Below are 19,802 nucleotides of genomic sequence, written 5' to 3' on the forward strand. Positions count from 1 at the left end.
CACTGAACTCTGCCCCCGGCACCCCGCACGTCAGTGTGGCTCTGGCCAGACGGCCCTGTCCCCGGGACCTTCCTTTTCCGCCCAGCTGTGCTGCCATGGTGGGCAGTGGGCCTGGGGGCCGGGGAGCGGGTCCTTGCTGGGTGGGAGGCCCGGGTGTGTGGGAATGCGCGCGCGGCTCTGTAAACATCTGGTGACTCACCGCATAGCTATGTCGTGGCTGGCCTGTGCACTGACGTGCTCACGGTGGAGCTGGAAGCGGTGCCCGCGGCCCCTCCCTCTGACATGGAAAAGTTTCTCATGGTGCTTCCAGCCGCCGGCATTTGCAGGTCCCCACGGTGGCAGAGGCAGCTGGGCCCCGGCCTCTCCACTGTCACCCTCGCCCCAGGGTAGGGTGCAGAGGAGCCTGGAACTCACCTAGCCTTCCCCGGGACCGGCTGGTGCCAACCTGTGCTGTCTACGTTAGTGCCCTGAGAGCAGCCGGTCTTGGCAGGGGCAGCGGACCCGGCAGCCTGGCACAGGACCCTGTCTCACCTGTGCAGCCCTCTGGTTGTGGGGGTGGGTGGGCTGTGGGGGGACCCCCCTCGGAGGCAGGGCTGGAGGGTGGAGGGATTTGGGCCGAGGGCTCCCTGGCCCAGGGTGTGGGGAGGGTCCTGGGCCGGCAGGGAGGGCGGGATGGGGTCACCCGCCCCGTGGTGCCCATGTCCAGTGGAGGTGCTGACCAAGGACACCCCCACCGCCGTGTGCTGCTCTGACGTTCCTGCAGGGAACCCGTGTCTGGTATTTGGGGTATGGGAGTGGGTGCTGTGGACCGGTCCCGCGAGCTTCCCGGCGCCTTCCGCCCGCCGGTCCCGGCCGCCGGGTACAAATGGGTTTGTTGACTGCCTGCCGGTCTCGTGATGTCTGCGCAGACTGACCTGAAGTCAGGATCGGTTTGGGCTTCTCGGTTTCCATGACGACCGTGGGGGCTGGCTCGGTCCCAAGGTCGCCATGGCAACTATCGGAGGGCTCATGCCGGGGATGCTTTGGCTGGGTTTTTCATGAATGATTAGAATGTGTGACACAATGCAGACGTGAGGACGGCGGGGGCGGCGGCGGGGACGACTCCCGCCAGACGGTCGAACGCTCGGCAGGGCGGCGGCTCCCCCACCTCCCTGGTCTCTGACTGCGGCCCCCGGACCTGCCGCCCCTCAGGAACCCCACACCCCCTTGGGCTGCAGGGTCCTCGCTCGGGGGCAGCTTAGTTGGAGGTGGTGATGTCACAGCTGCAGCGGCCAGGGCTGTGGTAGGTGTCCCGTGGCCTGTGGGGAGGGCGGGGTGCGAGGGCAGCTGGGGCTCCACCCAGGCCCACCGTGGGGGAAGCTGGTGATGGCAGGGGCTCCCCAGAAGCCCCTTCTCAGGGATCCAGGCTGGGTCCGGAGCACCGGAGCCTTTGCAAGGGTAGGGTCGCTGTCCAGCGGGGCCCCACGCTCCTCGGGGCCAACACAGCTGCCTTGTGGGAGGGCGGTTTCGCCACCACTCGGTTTGGTCCTTGGGATGGAGCACCTTGTGCTGTGCAGGTGCAGACGTCTTCTCTGACCTCAGGGAGAGTCAGAACAGGAAGCAGGCGCTGCTGGTGCCTGCTGGTCACCCTAGAGCGCCGGCAGCTGCAGCCCAGGTCTTCAGGGCAGCGGGGGCTGCCCCTGGCTGCCAGGCCCTGGGGTGGGGGTCCCAGCTGCTCTGTGGACTGTGCTAGAGTGTGAAGTGCAGCCAGACCTCCCCTTGGACCCTCGGGCAGAGACAGAGGCTGGGCCAGGATGCCCCACCCCTTGGGAAGCCCCCCAGGACGGGCTGGGCCGGGACAGTGCCCCATCTTGTTTTCAGGGTGCTGTGACCATCCACCCCAGGCTGAGGAACGTCCCTGCATGGGAGGTGGCCGTCCCTTCCGGCACTGCTGGCCCTGACCTGCGCCGGCTTCTCTGCTTGCCCGTGTTTTCCAGCTACGAGTTCCAGGGAGCTCTGTCCTGGTGACTGTGCCCAGGTTATGACGACTAATCCCAAACCGAACAAGACATTAAAGGTAAGGCTGGCTCCAGGCAGGCCCCGTCTCAAGCACAGGTGTGGGAAAGGCGCCCCCAGCCCAATAGCCCTGCTTTCCCAGGGCCGCCCTGAGCCTGTGATGGAGGCCTCCCTGTTGGCAGGAGGAGGGGGCTGCTGTGGCCGGGGCATGTTCACAGGAGAGATGGGGCCAGGATCGGGGACTGTGGTTCCAGGAGATGACTCCCAGGCTCAGGGTGTGGCAGGGTCTGTCTGCCTGGGCTGTGTGTCCGCCGGGCGCTACTGCATGAGCTCATCCCCTGACTCCAGGCATGGGCAGAGTGGCCTCTGGTGAATGGGATGCTCCAGCTCCTAGGGCCTGGGCCCACCTGTGCCTGGTGCTTGCCGCCTCTGCCGTGGGGCATGCCTGTGGGCCGGCTCAGTCCCAGCAGCAGGACCCATGTGCTCCAGGTCCTCGTGGGCTCTGAGGCTGTCGATAACCAGGAGTGACCGATGTCACTGCTGGCTTCTCCTGTTCAGAAAGGGTCCTGTGGGGCCACAGCCGTCACGTGGGCTGCCTGCGTGCATGGTGTCCTGCTGGTGTCCTGTGGTCCCTGGTGCGGACGGCAAAGGTCAGCCCTGAGAGAGCACGGGCATGCAGGGGCACCGCTGGGTCCCTGTCCACCCCCGTGCCTGTCCCAGGCAGACACCCCATGTTCTCCCGCTGCTGACCCCGTGCTGTGGCCCCCCCAGGTCAAGAAGGAGGTGGGCGAGAACGCTCCGGTGCTCAGCGATGATGAGCTGGTGTCCATGTCGGTGCGGGAGCTGAACCAGCACCTGCGGGGTCTCACCAAGGAGGAGGTCACCCGCCTGAAGCAGCGTCGGCGCACGCTCAAGAACCGCGGCTACGCGGCCAGCTGCCGCATCAAGCGGGTGACGCAGAAGGAGGAGCTGGAGCGGCAGCGCGTGGAGCTGCAGCAGGAGGTGGAGAAGCTGGCGCGCGAGAACAGCAGCATGCGGCTGGAGCTGGACGCCCTGCGCTCCAAGTACGAGGCGCTGCAGACCTTCGCGCGCACCGTGGCCCGGGGACCCGTGGCGCCCTCCAAGGTGGCCACCACCAGCGTCATCACCATCGTCAAGTCCGCTGAGCTCTCCACCTCCGTGCCCTTCTCGGCCGCATCCTAGTGCCGGCTGGGGGCGGGGAGCGGCGGGCAAACGGGCGGGGGCGCGCCCCTCATACCCATCACTGGGACGCAGACTCTCGACATCCGAGTCCAAGCGCAGGCCCCTCGGGCGCAGGCAACTCACACCGGGATGAGACTGTGGTGCAGGGTGAAGAGTGGGCTCCCGTGGGCCCAGAGCTGCACGCCGGTCCACACACACACTCACGCCCGCCCCCTGCTCCCCACAGGATGCGTCTGTGTGTGGGAATTGGCATCTTGCACCCGTGGGAGTCGGGACGTATAACAGAAAGGCCCTCAGGAAGTTCCGCCATCCCCTGCGGGGGCTGCCAGAAGACACGGCCCCAGGAGTCAGGCCCCTGTGGTCAGGTCAGCGTGGAGCTTGTTTTCCACTCCAGCTGGGAGCAGCCTTTGACGCCTGTCCTGCTGTGGCCTCCCAGCTGGTGCGAGAGCCCCTCGCTGCCCTGACCAACTCCGCAGACCCCGGGGAGGAGCATGGATGGTGCATCGGCAGCTCCGTCCTTCCAGCTGTCCTGTTGCAGTTGCCGTCACCCGCGTCTGCCTTAGCAGGGGCTTGTGCAAGTGGGCACGGTGTGGGAGGCCGCTTGCGTGGGGTGGTGTCTGTGTGTGTGCACGCGTGTGTGTGCAGGCCCGCCTGCCATCGCAGCACCAGGGCTGAGGGGCAGGTGTTCACCGGGGGAGGGCCTGTGGGCATGCGTGGCTGAGAGAGTGGCTCATATGTCATGAGGTCTCCCCTGTGCTCTGGTGACCCGAGGAGGTCGTGCAGCACAGCACAGAAGCCCCACCCACGGGAGCCGGCCCCCGAGACACCGACCCCGCAGGCCATCCTGGACCTCAGCGGACACGGACAGGAGCATCCCATCACTTGATGGTGAGCAGGATTCAGGCTCTGTGTCCTGGAGCTGCTTCTCGCTAGCTGTGGTCAGTGCAGGGGGAATGAGGAGGTCTTTTGGGGGCCTAGAGGGGAAGGGCCACTGCAGTCTAGGGAGAAGGGGTGCAGCCTGGGGGACGTTGGTAGATGTGGACGTGGAGGTGGGAGGGAGAGGACGTTGCGTTGGGTGGAGGGAGGAGGCGGGAGTCGTGTGTGAGAGCTGGTGGAAAGGCTTGAGGGGCAGGACCAGGATGCGGCTAGCTTATACAAGAGCTCAGGAGTGAGGCTGGCACTCTGGAGGGTGTGGTGGGCAGGGAGGCGGCAGGCACCAGGCCAGGAGAGCCTCGTGGAGGTGGCTCCCACGTGTACACCCCCAGGAGCACAGCCACAGGCTGCAGGTATGGCCTTGGCACTCGGTCCTCGCCGGGAGCCTTCGCCTGCTCCTTCCCCAAGCACCGAGGCACTGGTGGGCTTGGCACTCCACCTTGGGCTTCCTTTTCCTGGAGTGCCACCTTGAGGGTCCCTGCTGTGACTGGGGTATCTGCAGCAGGGGTCGCAGAGCCCCTGCCTGGGGGAGCTGGCGGAATGTGAGCCGCTGGCCGGGGGCCGCCACCTAGGACATGCAAGGTGGTGCTTCCTCTCGGCTGCCCCTGCTCACCCAGTAACACCCCCACCGGCTGCAGAGCCCAGGCCGGTGCCAGCCACTCTGGGAGGGCGGAGGACAGACAGCCCCAGGGCGGCGACTTGGTTCTGTGTCTACTGTTAGAAGTGAGTGGGAAGCTGCAGGCCCGCCAGGACCACTGGGTCCCTGTGGAGCAAGGGCCTGCGTGTTCCCAAACAGCCGTTTTCCCCGTGGCCATGGTAGGTAATCCATATTGGATGTCATAAGGACCAGGGGGATATTTAAAGAGAGAAACAGAAACTATATAGAGATATAAAATTATATTCACAGTTTATCTACAGATTTTTCGTAACAATCTTTCTTTTCCAGTTTGATACTGTAAATCTATCAGAGCAGAGCTTGGGGGCACGGGCACAGGTGGGAGTTGGGAGCAAACTGGAGGCCCGGGCTGCCCACCGTCCCCCTCACCACGGACTGCACCAGGCCGCTCGGCCCCCACAGGACAGGCCGCAGCGGGTGGCCAGTTCTGTCCCATCTTGGGGTTCTTGGTGTCCACGTCCTGTGGGCCGTGGGCAACCACCTGCCCTCGCCTTGTGGTGCTTTGCTGGAGAGGGGACTCCCCGGCCCCCAGGGTGATGGAGCCGCTGTCACCGCCCAGAGCCGGACCGGGGAAGCACGGCGTGTTCTGCTTTTCCTTTCGGATCGTTGAAATTTCATTGTCATGATTTAATATATGGATTTTTTTATTTAAGAAAAAGACGAAGGCCTCTTTGCCGCGTGGGTTTGTTTTCTGTCTCTGTGCCTCCGGCTTCCCAAAGAGATCCAGGTCTTTGCGTTTCCAGGGCGTGGGGACCCCTGACCCCCACGCCCCCACACCGCCTCACCCTGGCCTCTGTGCTACTTGGCAGTTCCATTTCAATATTTATTTTTGTGCTGCTTTTTATCATGATATAAATTATTGAGAACAGATCACGTGTGGGCCTGTGTCTGGCCGCCGCCGCCCTGCCCCGTCCCTGCGCCACCACCTAATTTATTGCCGTGCGGCCTGCTGCTGTGACCGCTTTTGTACCTTTGCAATAAAGAATTTTCTGGTTTCAGACCCTTTCGTTGTGCAGTTGGTGCTTTCGGCTGGGGCTTTTTTGGGCCAAGAACCACACACATCCCCCCATATCCCAGGGGACCCCGCCTGTCCCTCACCAGGGTCAGGATCCGGGCACCATGTGTAAGTGGCTTTCGTAGACTGCCGGCCCGTGACCGTGATGCTGGGACAGCTGCGGGGGAGGTGCTGGTCCAGTGGCCACGTCCCGGGCTCAGTCTCCGAGGGTCAGGCCGCAGTCCTGAGTGTCGCCATCTGCCCCACCCACAGCCCCCTGTCCACGCAGCCTCTCCCAGTGGAAGGAGCAGAGAGCACCATGGCTGTCAGTGTCCCCCTTCCCCGGGAGATCCCTCACCCAGCTTTGCTGGACTCTCAAGAGGAGCCTGCAGGAAGCCGTGAGCAAGACAGGATCTGCCTGGGAGCAGAGAGCAAAGCGCCCCTGCACAGTGGCTGGAAGCCTGTGGACTCCTCCGAAAAGCCAAGGGCCTGCCCACATGCCGTCCCCGCTCCGCCTGGCCTTCTGGGAGAGCAGCCCCGGCCCACCCGGCCCCATTTTTGGGGCTGAGCTGAGCGAAGTGTGAACGCCGTTCAGTGCTGGACCACGCAGGGTGAAATCCCAGCTGGATTTTTTTGAGACAGGATCTTGCTCTGTCACCCAGGCTGGAGTGCAAGGGTGTGATCACAGCTCACTGCAGCCTCGACCTCCCAGGCTCAAGCAATCCTCCCATCTCGGCCTCCTGAGCAGCTGGGACCGCCGGCACGCACCACCACGCCCAGCTAATTTTTGTATGTTTTTTGGAGAGAGGGTATTTTACCACGTTGCCCAGGCTGGTCTCGGACTCCTGGGCTCAAGCAATACCACTCACCTTGGCCTCCCCAAGTGTTGGAATTACAGGCATGAGCCACTGCACACGATCATAATCCCACCTCTCAGCATCTGTATGGCCTGGGGCCAGTTCCCTCCTTCCCAGCCTTGCTTCCTGTGAGGTGGGCGCGGAGGTGACTGCAGCAGCTGGTGCGTGCTGCAGTGAGAGTTGAATCTGTGCTGGGGGCACGGCAGCCTGAGGTCACCAGCAATGGCAGGGATGGCACTTTCCCCGACTAAGTCAGACCTCCCCTGTGGCCCACCCTGCGGCTCTGGGCCCAGCCCGCTCCTCCTGGGGGAGCTGATGGGTGTGAGTTGGGGACACAGAGCCCCAGCCCCGTGTAGGGCTCCTGGAGGCCACGGACAGACAGGGAAGCTGTGAAAGGAGAGCCGCCCCGCCCAGCCGTGCAGCCTGCACCTGGGCCAGGCCAGGGCCCCCAGGGCTTCCACCCTTTCTTGTGGATGCTGGGGATTTTCAGCTGGACCATGTCCCAGACGAGGACACTGAGGCAGGAGAGGTTAGAGAGGTTGGCGGGGGCGCTGGGCCAAGACACACAGCTCCTGCCTGCCTCAAGGCCCGCTCCTCTGTCGGGGCCTGTCACCGGGAAACCCCTTTTTCTGCAGCGATGATGACACTGGAACCACACTGGTCTCCGTCCTTCCCCGTCTCATGAGCCCACGCTCCCTCTCGAGGCGGGTTGAGCCCCGGCCTGGACCGCCCCATGCTGCCTTCTGTCCATGCAAAGCGGGCTCAGCCCTCAGCGCTTTCCTTGGAGTCGTGTTGGAAAGAAGCAGAGCGGCCTCACCCGCGGGCAGAGGCGTCTGTGAGTCTGTGAGGCTCAGGAGGCAGAGGGGAGAGAGGGCCTCCGTGGAGCCGGCTCCTGGTGTCCGAGTCCCTGCTCTGTGACCTCAGGCAACTTGCTCCATCTCTCTGGGCTCGGTCGCCGTCCCAGCTGGTATGAGCGCTGAGCTTGTCAGTTTCCTGGCACAGTCCTTGGCTGGTCCGAGTGGGCATTTAGCGGAAACTGACTTCTCCCCTGTCCTAAAGCGCAGGCCTGAGGGGCTGCTGACATAGGAGCTCAGTCCCCAACACCTCAGCCTCTGCTGCCTGGAGCCCACGTGGTGTCTGGGTCTCCAGAAAGGGAGCCCTCAGCCACGCACCCTCCCAACACAGATTTCAGCAACTCGATCTCTAATGGGGTGGCCTTCCTCAGGGCAAGGGCAGAGCAAGCCTAGTGTCTGGCCAGTGCCCCCAGCCTCCAGAAACTGCCCCTCGGCAGCAGGTCCCCGGGGAGCACCACGCCCCCACCTGCTGACGGGGCTACCTGGTGGGTCTCTCCCTGTGGGGGTCCAGTAAGGCAGGTGGGCGTCTTTGCAGCCATGCAGGGAGGAGCTCGGCCTATCAGGCCACCCAGCCGGGCCCTGCAGACCCACTGACCTTGGATCCCCATGTCCCCAGCCCAGGAAGCAAGAGGCTGGGAGCTGGCCCTCTGTTGCCTGGACCCCACTGGTCTGTGCCCGCCTTGCTGAGTCTCTCGGAGACTCCAGGTCCTGCTGTTCCCGGTGGCCGTGGCCATGGGTGGGGGCAGCACAGGTGGGAGCCGTGGTCCCCAGGTGGTGCCCACTGGGCCTTCCTGTCTGCTCTCCATGCCCAGTGCCTGAGCCCCCCAGGCCTTGCCCACTTCTGCTGCCCGTGCCCTAGCCCCCACCCAACCTGTGCTGTGGGCCCCAGACACACAGAACTGACTGACACCTGCAGGCCAGGTCACTGCACTGTCCCCTGAGGGGCCCTGGGCCTGGGGGGTGCCCTGCAGTGACACCCCTCGCCCTGGGCCAGCTGTATGTCCTTCCAGAAGCCCCCTTAGTTCCTGGGCAGCTGTTGTTCTCAGCACCCGGGTTTCCAAGGCCTCTTGGGCGCCTCCAGCTTCCTGAGGGCAGGGCACATGTCTGAAGCTCGGCTCCTCAAACCCAGGGCCCCACCTGGCACGTGGAGGAAGAAGAGAAGGGGAGGAGGCAGGTGCCCAGGCGGGAGCCCCCTCTGTGCCCCCTGGGAGTGCCCCCAGGTACTCAGGGCCCTACTCTCATGGCCTTGTCCCCTTGCTGTGAGTGGGGCTGGCACAAGGCCCACTCTGGAGGAAGCAGAGGCTCCCAGGAGAAAAGTGGCAGCTGTGATCTCACAGCCCAGGCTCTGCCCTGCACTGCCCTGGGCCACGGGTCTGCCCACCCCAGTCAGGTGGGACCCCTTTCCCGCATGCAGACTCTGTGACCCCCACCGCCTCCTGCTCCTCAGGCTCAGGCCCTGCGGGAATAGAAGCCAAGATGCAGTAGAAAATCCAAGGTGTTTAGGCCAGGCGAGGTGGCTCACGCCTGTAATCCCAGCACTTTGGGAGGCAGGCGGATCACAAGGTCAGGAGATCAAGACCATCCTGGCTAACACGGTGAAACCCCGTCTCTACTGAAAATGCAAAAAATTAGCCGGGCGTGGCAGCGGGCGCCTGTAGTCCCAGCTACTCGGGAGGCTGAGGCAGGAGAATGGTGTGAACCGGAGAGGTGGAGCTTGCAATGAGCCGAGATCGCACCACTGCACTCCAGCCTGGGCCACAGAACAAGACTCCGTCTCAAAAAAAAAAAAAAAAGAAAAAGAAAATCCAAGGTGTTTAACTATAAATAAGAGCAATTTTCACAGCACCGTGGTGCTGGCCAGGCTCACGGGCACCCGGTGGTTCCACGACCCATCCCAGGCACACGCTCCCCTGGGTGGGCACCTGGCCAGGGCTCCCCTGGGGCTGGCGTATGGAGACACGTGGGCCCTTCTCCACGTGCCCACGATGGCCACAGCAGGCTCCGAGGAGGCCCAGCCCCTGCCAGCCTGTGTGGATCTCACCAGTCTGCGGCACCCGGAGCTGCTGCCTGTATCAGGGCCCGGCTGCCCAGAGCCCTGGCGCCCCTCCCTCCAGCTGCCCAGCCTGGGATCCGTGCGCTGTCTGTCTCCTGAGTCAGGGAGTCTGGCCCACTCATAGCTCCCGTGGGGCCCATGCAGCCAAGGCCCGGCAGCCACACTCACTCCCCGTCCCACAGTGGCCCCTGGGGCTGATGGCCAGGTGATCCTGGGGTCCCCAGGCTCTTCCGATTGGCTCAGGTGCCCTCTCCTTGGGCGGCGGGCCCACCTGGGTGCCTGGCAGGGCCATCAGGTGCCCTGACCCCCGGGCTGGAGGGAGGATGGGAAATGGGCTCTGAGGGCCTCGCAGGAGGGCTCTCAGGAGAGGCCCCCACCTTTGGCAGGGTTGATGGGTGGGGGGCCCTGTTCTTCCCCAGAGGCCTGAGCAACCTGGGTCCCTAAAGCACCGGCGGCCCAGGCACCCCCTACAGGTCCTCCGAGGGGATGAGCATCCGCTTCTCCAGGCTCCGGCTCTTCCTGCCCCCGCCAGAGTTGCCGCCGGGGTGGGTGCCAGGCCTGGGCGCCTCCTGCGTGGCCTGCTGCGTGTAGTGCTGGTAGGCAGGGGAGAAGTTGTGGATGGCGTCCTGCACGATGTCCTGGGGGCTCACTGTCTCCCTAAGGCCACTGGAGATGCTCTGCATGGGTGCCGGGGGTGCTGGGGGAGGGCAGCGTATGAGCCCCACCATTCCCCACTGTGCTCCAGCCCCCACCGGACAAGCCCCCTCAGCCCCGCCTCCCAGGATGCCCAGGGCTGTGGCTCCTGCATGTCCAGGTCTGGCCTCGGCCAGCGGAGGGTGGCCCCAGACCCCTGGACCCCACCCCAGCTTGCTCCACCCAGCACCAGGCCTGTTCCTGGCCAGACCCCTGCCAAGGACCACGTCCCCTAGAGTTTCCGAGGGGCTCCAAGCAGCGGAGTACACCTTTGACTGGCCTGGGGTGGGCACCCTGGTATCTCCACAATGACTGATGAGAAGCCAGGCAGGCCACAGGCTATCCCCACCCTAATGGGGGGCATGCCTGGCAGGGGACACCCATCCCCCATCACCATCGGGGTCCGGGCCCACCTGGACCCCACACAGCCCAGGTCCCTGTCTGGAGTTGGATGCCCTTTGGCCATCTCCCTGCCCAGCGAGCTGGCATTTCGAGAGTGGCACGGACACAGACCCGGTGCCCAGGGCAGGGCTGTGCGCCCTGGCTGGAAGGCAGAGCGTACCTGGCGAGTTCTCCTTCTTCTCTGCGTACACCTGGCAGGGGAAGGCATAGCGCAGGGCCACGGAGGCGAACAGCATCTCCACGCAGATGATAAAGTTCTGGTAGCCAGCGGCCAGCGTGCCGGCCCCCAGCCTGTTCCCACTGCTGGTCTCCACCTCTGGGATGACCCCGCACCGCTCCAGGACGGCCAGCAGCAGCCCTGCGGATGCCATGGCTGCTCAGCCCCAGCCCCGGATGGGTTCTGCAGGGGAGGAAGAGGCCCTGGACCCCGCAGTGGCTCCTCTGACAGGCGCCGTGACCCTGTCCGTGTGGTCTCGTCTCACCCCGGGAGACTGAGGTTCAGGGGGGCAGGGCGCCTCCAAATTCGGGGGTCTCAGCACAACAGGTGCTCAGGAGCTCTCCCGGGCCTGCCCTGCCGCTCCAGCCCCAAATCTTGGGCCCGTTCCCAGCTCCTCCCTGTCTGGTGGCCATCCTCCTCTGCCAAGGTGGGCTGTGAGTTCCCTGGCCTGGCCCGGGGCCCAGCAGGGACCCGGACTCAGGAAATGCCGCTGTGGCCTCTGTGAGACCTCTCTCCACTGACCGTGGGCCCAGACCTGCTGGCAGGACCTCCCCACTCCCCCTGTGCCCGCAGGCTCTACCCTGGCTTCCAGCTGACCTGTGCTGCCGCTGGGGAAACTGAAGCTCAGAAGAGCTGGGGAAGGGGGCGTGAGGTGACCCCAGGCTCTCTGGACTGCAGCCCCCGCCTCGGCAGCATCCCTGCCCCACCTGCCCCACACACCTTGCCAGAACGACAGGAAGATGACGGCTTTGATGGTGAGGAACTTGAGGACAGGTTGGAAGGGCCGCAGAAGCTCCCTGGTGGTGAAGTAGAAGAGGAACAGGGCGTAGAGGGCGAGGCTGACAGAGGCATTGTAGATGAGGGTCACATAGAGGTAGCCGCTGCGGACACTGGGACAGACGGGAGCTGTGGTCAGGGCAGCCCCACGACCCCGCCACCCTCCCCACCCTAGAGCCGCCGCCGCTGCACCCTCGGCCTGGCTCCCACCCTGAGCTTGGGAGCTTGGGCCCTGCAGGGATCCTGCCCCGATCTGATCCTCACTTCAAGGCCTGCAGGAGAGCATGGGGAGCTGGGGGTAGCTGGGGGGCCTATGCAGGGGTAGGGCAGGGACACGCGGCCGTTCTCCCCACCGGCCCTGCTCCTCCTTGTCCCAGGATCCCATCCTCTGTGCAGGCAGCATCCAGGCTGCCTCTGCCAGAACGCTGCCTCCCAACCCTGTCCACCTGGCCGCTGCCTGAAGGTCCTCTCTGTGGTGGACACACAGGTGTCATTCCTGTGTGTGTGCACATATGTGTGTGTGCACAGATGTCATGTGCACATGGTTGGGGTGCATTGTGCTGTGTGTGCACACATTGCGTGCATGTGAGTGTACGTGTGTGTGGTTGTGTGTGCATGGTCTGCGCACATGCTGTGTGCATGTGTGAACATGCGATGCACCTGTGTGATGCGTGTGCACAGGTGAAAGCACATGTGTCCGTGTGTGAGCATGTGTGTGGTGGTGGTGAGTATGCGTGTGGACCTTGGCAGGCATCCTTCCTGTGCCGGGTGGCCGGCTATCTGCTCAGACAACAGGTCGGGGTGGACCTTGGCCCCGTTGGCCCAGGTGTCTTTAATACCAAGAGTGCTCAAGGCTGGGCGGGGCCTGGGGCCATCACTGCCTGGCCAGAAGCCCTGAGGTCCTCAGCACAGACGCTGGCACAGACACCAGACTCACCCGGGCCATGTCCTGTGAAGGGAGGTCCAGGCCCCCGGCCTTGGCAGGCACTGAGGTCCTTGTGGAGAGGAAGTGGGTACCTGTCTTGGGCGGGGTCCCTAGCGCAGCTGGACGCCAACCCCGCCTCATTGGGCCCCATTGCCGGACCCCGGCCCAGTGCCCACCTCATGCCAGGCACCCCCGAAGCTCCTGCCTTACTTGAGCCCAGCTGGATGCCAAGCCCGCCTCGCCGGGCCCCACTCCCATGCCCCGGGAGACCCAGTGCCCACCTCATGCCAGGTGTCCCCACAGCTCCCGCCTTACTTGAAGTCCCCGTCATGGTATCTGCCAAATGCCTGGAGGATGATGGTGGTGACGGCCATGACGGGCTTCACCAGGCAGAACTGCAGCGTGGCCTGGGGGCGACGGCACCCGGTGGGCCTGGGGCCAGGTCCCCCAGGGGCCCAGGAATGGGGGTTGGGGCAGCCAGCAGTGAGCAGCCCCCCGACACTGGGCGGGGTGGCGCTGGGCTGGCCAGGTGGGAGGAGGGTGGGCAGGGCTGGGCGGACCCCCTCACCTGCTTACAGAAGCGCAGGAACCCGATGGAGTAGGTCATGTCCCGGAGGCAGCAGGTGCCGTAGAAGCAGCTGGACCTGTGGGGACATCCCTGAGCCTGTGCAGGAGAATGCAGCCCCAGTGCCACCCGGGCTCCCAGTCCCAGGTGTGTGGGGTGTGCGGGCTCTGGGGTGAGAGGCTTACTTGATGGGCTTTCCACGAATCTCAGCCATGATGGCACCCTCGCCTCCCAGGTACTGGAAACACAGGCTCAGGAAGCTGTAAATGACAAAGGCTGCAGGGAGCGCAGAGGGGGACCGGCCGTGAGTCCTGAGCTGCACCGGGACCCCGTGGCGCCCATCTCACCAGGACAGGAGGAGGCTCGGGAGGGGCCGGGCCTGGCAGGTCACACAGCAAGAGGCTCCTGATGGGCCCCCTCCCCAGCGGGGCAGCCTGAGAGGGTCAGGGTGCTCCTTCAGGGCCCCACTTTCACCTCAGGCCAGGGCAGGTCCACTGAGTCCCTCGCATGGAGGCTGTGGGGTCATGTGTTCCAGGCCTGCCAGCGCCACTAACCCCGACTATCCTGGCAGCCCCTCCGACAGGGGCCGGGAGAGTGGGGTGACCTGGGGGCTGGCCACGGAAGTGTGTCCGTGCATGCAGGCCCCGGGGAGTCTCTCCCTCCGCTCCCCCGACAGATGCCAGCCGGCGCCCACCTTCATAGCAGTCCCGCACGGAGTCAAAATAGACGTAGTACTGGTGGTCTCCCAGGAGGAGAAGGCTGAGCCAGGAGTCGAAGGCATAGATGGGCACGATGAGGAGCAGGCGGATGATATAACGCTGTTCCTGTGGCACCGTGTAGGAGCGCAGGTGCAGGTAGATCTGGGCGCAGGAAGGTTTGGGTGAGAGCCGGGCCTGCCCAGTACCCCTGCACCAGTCCAGGTGAGCCGGGAAGGAGGTGGAGGTGGGCGCAGGCCACCAGGCACCTTCTATGTTTGCATTTTCTAGTTTTCTACAATGGGCATCCTTATTACAATTAGATAAAATAAATTATTTGCCTATTGTAGTCAGATGCATACTTTTATACTTATTTACTATAAAAGTACATATAAGTATGAATGTATAAGTATACGTTAAATACATATTTCTGATTACAACTAAAAATAATACACATTTTAAGAATTTACTTTTTATGGCTGGGCGTGCTGACTCACACCTGTAATCCCAGCAATTTGGGAGGCCAAGGTGGGTGGATCATTTGAGGTCAGGAATTCAAGACCAGCCTGGCCAACGTGGTGAAATACAGTCTCTACTAAATATGCAAAAGTTAGCCAGGTGTGGTGGCGTGCGCCTGTAATCCCAGCTACTCGAGAGGCTGAGGCGGGAGAATCGCTTGAGCCTGGGAAGTGGAGGTTTTGGTGAACCAAGATTGTGCCACTGCACTCCAGTCTGGGCAACAGAGCGAGACCCTGTCTCAAAAAAAAAAAAAAATTATTTTTTTGAGAAACATGGTCTTGCTCTGTTGCCCAGGCTGGAGTGCAGTGGCACAGTCATGGCTCACTGCAGCCTTGAACTCCCGGGCTCTAGTGATCCTCCTACCTCAGCCTGCTGAGTAGCTGGGACTACAGGTGTGCACCACCTTGCCTGGCTAATTTTTGTACTTTTCGTACAGACAGGGTCTCACTGTGTTGTCCAGGCTGGTTTCAAAGTCCTAGGCTCAAGCGATCCTCCTGCCTCCGTCTCCCAAAGTGCTAGGACTACAGACGTGAGCCACTGCACCTGGCCTAAAATTTATTTTTTAAATTGGCAAATCACACTTGTATGCATTTACAGTGTGCAGTGCGATGTCTGATATGTGTGTTTGTGGGGAATGGCTGAGTCAAACCCATTAACATCTCCATTATCTCCCATACTTAGCATTTCTTTGCAGGGAGGACATGTAAAATGTACTAAAATGTACTCTTTTAGCAATTTTCAAGCATAGAATACATTGTTATTTATAACAGTCAACCATGTTGTACAATAGATCTTTTTTTTTTTTTTCTGAATAACTTCCTTGGGCGTGACTGAGGGTCCTATTTGTTCCTAGCCTGGGAAAGGGAACGCTCACTCATTCCTTCATATAGCAGGCGTTTCTGGAGCCCAGTTAAGTGTCCAACCCGGGGGACGGGGAAGGGACATGTCCTAGTCCTGGGCTGGGCAGACTCTCAGAAGGCAGGTTGGCTTTTGCTGTGGGGGTATCCAAAAGACGTGCACCCTTTGATTCCTAAGAATTTGTCCCTCCCTGGGGGCCGGGCATGGTGGCCCACGCCTGTAACCTTAGCACTTTGGGAGGCTGAGGAGGGCGGAGTGCCTGAGCTCAGGAGTTCGAGACCAGCCTGGCCAACAGGGCGAACCCCATCTCTATTAAAAAATACAAAAAGGCCGGGCGTGGTGGCTCAAGCCTGTAATCCCAGCACTTTGGGAGGCCGAGGTGGGCGGATCATGAGGTCAGGAGATGGAGACCATCCTGGTTAACACAGTGAAACCCCGTCTCTACTAAAAATACAAAAATTAGCCTGGCATGGTGATGCGTGCCTGTAGTCCCAGCTACTCGGGAGGCTGAGGCAGGAGAATGGCGTGAACCCGGGAGGCGGAGCTTGCAGTGAGCCGAGATCGCGCCACTGCACTCCAGCCTGGAAGACAGAGTGAGACTCTGTCTAAAAAAAAAAAAAAAACCTAGGAAAAAATATGGGTGATTATAATGTTTGCCTTTAAACCTTTCTAGATTTTCCCTGTTTTTATTTATTTTTAATTATTATTATTATTTTTTATTGAGACAGAGTCTCGCTCTGTCGCCCAGGCTGCAGTGCAGTGGCACGATCCCAGCTCACTGCAACCTCCGCCTCCCGGGTTCAAGAGATTCTCCTGCCTCAGCCTCCCGAGTAACTGGGATTACAGGCATGCACCACCATGCCTGGCTAATTTTTGTATTTTTAGTAGAGATGGGGTTTCCCCATGTTGGCCAGGCTGGTCTTGAACTCCTGACCTCAGGTGATCTACCCGCCTTGGCCTCCCACAATGCTGGCGTTACAGGCGTGAGCCACCGTGCCCGACCGATTTTCCATGTTTTCTGTGAGGACACAACAAAGGGTCCTCCTGTCTGAGGACCCTTTCAGACAGGATCAGCCGAGCCTGGGAGCTGGGCACACGGGGGCTCGTGTGGAAGGCTTTCTGGAGGAGATGTGTGAGCGGTGGGCAAACAGAAGCGACGTGCACCTGGCTGCTTGGGGTGCAGCTCAGGGAGTTGGGGGAGGTTGGCAGCAGGAACGGACTCTTATCAGTCACACACTCCCCGCCGGTGCCTGGGAGGGACGGCATGACCAGCCATCAGGAGACCTCTCCCGGGGCTGGCGCTGCCTGGCTGGGTGACCTTGACAAGCCACTGTCCTCTCCGGCCCTGGTCCTCCCATGTATAAAGCGAGCGGGATCCAGCCACTCTGTGTCCTGCCTGGGACTCCTCATTCAAGGGTGGCTCTGGAGGTGGGCTCAGGGGTGGGACAGGGCCTGAACTCCAGCCCAAGGGGTTTCTATGAGCCCTGTCTTGACTGCGAGGCCCCATGAAGCTGAAGCCACACTGTAGCCGCACACACACAGCTGGTTCCCAGGGTTACAGCGCAAAGACGGCCTCCTCCGGGAAGCCCTCTCTGATGGCCTTACAGGAAGGGCCTGCCTCGGCACCACCTCTGCGGCTCTGCACCCTCCAGGCCCACACTCATACACGTCTACCTTGGGTTCTGGTTATCTGGTCACAGCTCACTGCAGCCTTGAACTGGGCTCAAGCGATCCTCCCACCTCAGCCTCCCTAGTAGCTGGGACTACCGGTACAGGCCCCCATGCCCAGCTAATAAGCAGCTAATCAGCTGTCACGGAGATGCTGCCTCGGAGGCCTGTGGCCATCGGTGTCCCTGCCTGCCAGTCTCCTGATAGCCCCCTGCCCTGGCTCAGCTACAGATCCATTCCCTACACCAGTGCCCTGTGCACCCGGGGAGCAGCTCTGCTCTCAGCCCAGCCCTCCACAGCCTTCCTGGGCTCCCAGCACCCCCTGAAAGCTGCCTCCCCACACTGGGGTCAAGGGCTCTGGACAAACCCCTGCAGCTGTGTGACCCTCGCTGGCCTGTACACGCCTTCCCACCCCACCCCTGCACATACTGTCCTGGCCTCTCTGTGTATCCGAGGCTCTCAGGTGGGTCCCGTCCCTGACCCTCTGCCCTCTCTGCCCACCCCATACCCTCGGGCACCACTTCCTCCTTGCCCCTGCCTGGCCCTTCCTTGCCACAGTGCCTGGCCGCTTCTCTACCTGGGGGCTGTTCTATTCCCACCTGGGGACTGCTGCGGGTCGGGGGCTGTGTGTGGCTTGGGGCTTGAGGAAGTTGCTTCTCGCCCATCTCCCACACAGGAGTTCCAGTGCCTCCAGCCAAGCTGTGACCTTTGCTCCCCAGCTCCCTACAGAGCAAAGTCCAACCCCCTGCCAACCCCCCCCCAGCCTTCTCCAGGGTGCCACACCTCTGGAGGGAGAAGGCCCCTTCCCCTTTTCAACTATGTGAGCTTGGGAAAGGCCTCTGGTCTTTCTGAGACTCAGTCTTCTTGTCTGTGAAATGGGACCACACTGCTGACCTCAGGGAGCCGGGTGAGGAGCCTGTGAAATAGCCAGGGATGCCTGGTGGGTGCTCTGCCCTCAGCCTGGCAGAGACCTCCCCATTTTCAGGCCCAGCTCCCACACGCCACGTCCTGGGGAAGCTCATCCCTTCCCCCGTGCCCTGGCCAATCCCACTTCTGACAGCATCTGTAGCAGCAGCACCCAGCGGGGCCAGGCTGAGCCACAGCCACGTCCCGTGGAGACCCGGGTCCTGAAGGAGGCTCGGGGGCGGGAGGGCTTACCTGGTGGCAGGTGAGCACCAGGGCAGTCCACACGAAGATCCCCGAGACGCCTCGGGCCAGCGCGGAGGTGAGGAAGAGCCAGGGCGCCCCCTGGGAGCCGTTCCCCAGGTGGTCCATCTGCGGCCCGGCTGGCACGGCCGGCGGGGGGCTGGGCTGCGGCCAGGTCGCTGACACCAGGGGAACACCGGCTGTCTCCAGGATCCCTGAGACATTACTCATCTGCAGAGGGAGGAAGGACACACGCTGGGAGGAGTGAGGGCAAAGGTGCCGGCTCCCGGCAGCAGGAAGCAGCCGGGGAGGGAGGAGACAGTGAGAGGCTGAGCCACCCACCAGGCCGCGCCCCCCACAGGGACACCAGCGCCAGGCCCGGCTCCCTCCCTGCTCCGAGCTCAGCCATCCAGGCTCACCCCATCAGCCACCTGCGACCTGAGGCCCCACCTCGATTCCCCCTTGTAAAACCAGCTTCCACCTCCAAGTCTCAGGTTTGCAGGGAGCCTGCTGTGTAGGAGACAAAGACTGTCTCCCAGTGGGGTGGGAGAGGGGAACCCCTGCCGCCCTGCCTGCCCGGGAGGTCTGGGGAGCAGGCGCAGACCAGCACCGCCTACCCCGGCAGAAGGTGTACAACCACCCCCATGGGAGGAGCGGCCCTCACTGGCTCCCCGGGACCTGCCCGCCCGGCTGGGAGCCCGGCTTTGCTGGGGTTCTGGGCAGCCCCAGGCGCCTGTTCTTCCGTCTCCTACAAACCTGCTGGGGCCCTGAGTTCACCCTCTCCCACACTCACAGCCCAGTCCAGCCTCCTCCTCTCCCTCTGGTCTGCGGTCACAGTGCCCGGCTCTACCTTTGCTGGCAGGAAGCACCTGGCCCAGTCTGGGGAGGCCCGGCCTCCAGGGAAGCCTAGCTGGTCATTCTCATGGCCACGTGGCCCCCACTGGTGGCCCCACTGTGGGTGGGGCAAGGCCAGGATCTGAAGGGCTGTGCCAGGCTGGGGTGGGGCGGCCAGTGCCTCATGTCCCCAGTGGCCCGCCTGGGCCCCAGGCTGCAGGCCTGTCCCCTCCTGTCCCCTCCCACGGCTGACACTCAATCCTCCTGTCTGTTTGCTGGGTGGCAGCTGGCTCCCAGGAACCTGCTGACCGCCTGGCGCCCTCACCTGCCTGTGCCAGACGGCCAGGCAGTTGCCACCCGGCGGGGACAGGTGGGAGAGGTCTGCGGCAGGCCAAGGAGGGCCGGGCTGCAGGAGGAGGAGTGGAGAGCTAATGGTACAGGGTTTTTCTTGAGGGGTGACGGGGTCCCGAAATGAGGTAGAGGCGGCAGCGCACAGCACTGTGGATGGACTTACTGACACCGAATTGTTCACTTAAACCTGGGTAAATTGATGTTATGTGAACTTCATCTGAATTAAAAAAATAAATCCGTGCCCCAAGAGGTGTGTTGAAAACATTCAAGTTTTCTGGACTGGGAGTGGTACCTCACGCCTGTCATCCGAACACTTTGGCAGGCCAAGGTGGGCGGATCACTTGAGGTCAGGAGTTCGAGACCAGCCTGGCCAACATGGTGAAACCCCGTCTCTACTAAATATACAAAACTTAGCCAGGTGTGGTGGCATGCTCCTGTAATTCCAGCTACTCAAGAATCTGAGGCAGGAGAATCGCTTGAACTCAGGAGGCAGAGGCTGTAGTCAGCTGAGCTCATACCACTGCACTCCAGCCTGGGGACAGAGGGAGACTCTGTCTCAAAAAAAAAAAGGAAATATTTCTAGTCTT

The 19,802-nt window shown here is 62.5% G+C and overlaps 2 protein-coding genes and 1 pseudogene across 6 annotated transcripts; 2 read left to right on the forward strand and 1 right to left on the reverse strand.

Moving 5' to 3' along the window:
• The first annotated feature begins 322 nt into the window (after positions 1-322).
• Positions 323-5,807, forward strand: MAFK (v-maf avian musculoaponeurotic fibrosarcoma oncogene homolog K). Of its 4 annotated transcripts, none has more exons than XM_011956949.1 (3): positions 323-533; positions 1,977-2,056; positions 2,767-5,807. In XM_011956949.1, exons 2-3 carry the CDS (start codon positions 2,021-2,023, stop codon positions 3,196-3,198), a joined length of 468 nt encoding a protein of 155 aa, XP_011812339.1. In that variant the 5' UTR covers positions 323-533; positions 1,977-2,020; the 3' UTR covers positions 3,199-5,807. The 4 variants fall into 4 exon arrangements, with proteins under 4 accessions (XP_011812339.1, XP_011812338.1, XP_011812340.1 ...); XM_011956948.1 differs by lacking the exon at positions 323-533 and adding an exon at positions 1,063-1,282; XM_011956950.1 differs by lacking the exon at positions 323-533 and adding an exon at positions 1,536-1,654.
• LOC105522422 lies at positions 3,694-5,807 on the forward strand (annotated as a pseudogene). The gene has a single exon (XR_001003440.1). The product of XR_001003440.1 is annotated as an uncharacterized LOC105522422 (transcript).
• A 3,503-nt stretch (positions 5,808-9,310) lies between these two features.
• TMEM184A (transmembrane protein 184A) lies at positions 9,311-19,189 on the reverse strand. The gene is made up of 9 exons (XM_011956951.1): positions 18,881-19,189; positions 18,043-18,261; positions 13,839-14,004; positions 13,330-13,420; positions 13,148-13,223; positions 12,895-12,986; positions 11,598-11,767; positions 10,821-11,018; positions 9,311-10,262 (listed from the first exon to the last, which is right to left on the reverse strand). The coding sequence occupies exons 2-9, from the start codon at positions 18,259-18,261 to the stop codon at positions 10,033-10,035; spliced, it is 1,242 nt and encodes a 413-aa protein (XP_011812341.1). The 5' UTR covers positions 18,881-19,189; the 3' UTR covers positions 9,311-10,032.
• Positions 19,190-19,802: the final 613 nt, after the last annotated feature.

This window comes from Colobus angolensis, unplaced genomic scaffold (assembly GCF_000951035.1).
Source record: "Colobus angolensis palliatus isolate OR3802 unplaced genomic scaffold, Cang.pa_1.0 Scaffold43, whole genome shotgun sequence".
Taxonomy (NCBI): Eukaryota; Metazoa; Chordata; class Mammalia; order Primates; family Cercopithecidae; genus Colobus; species Colobus angolensis.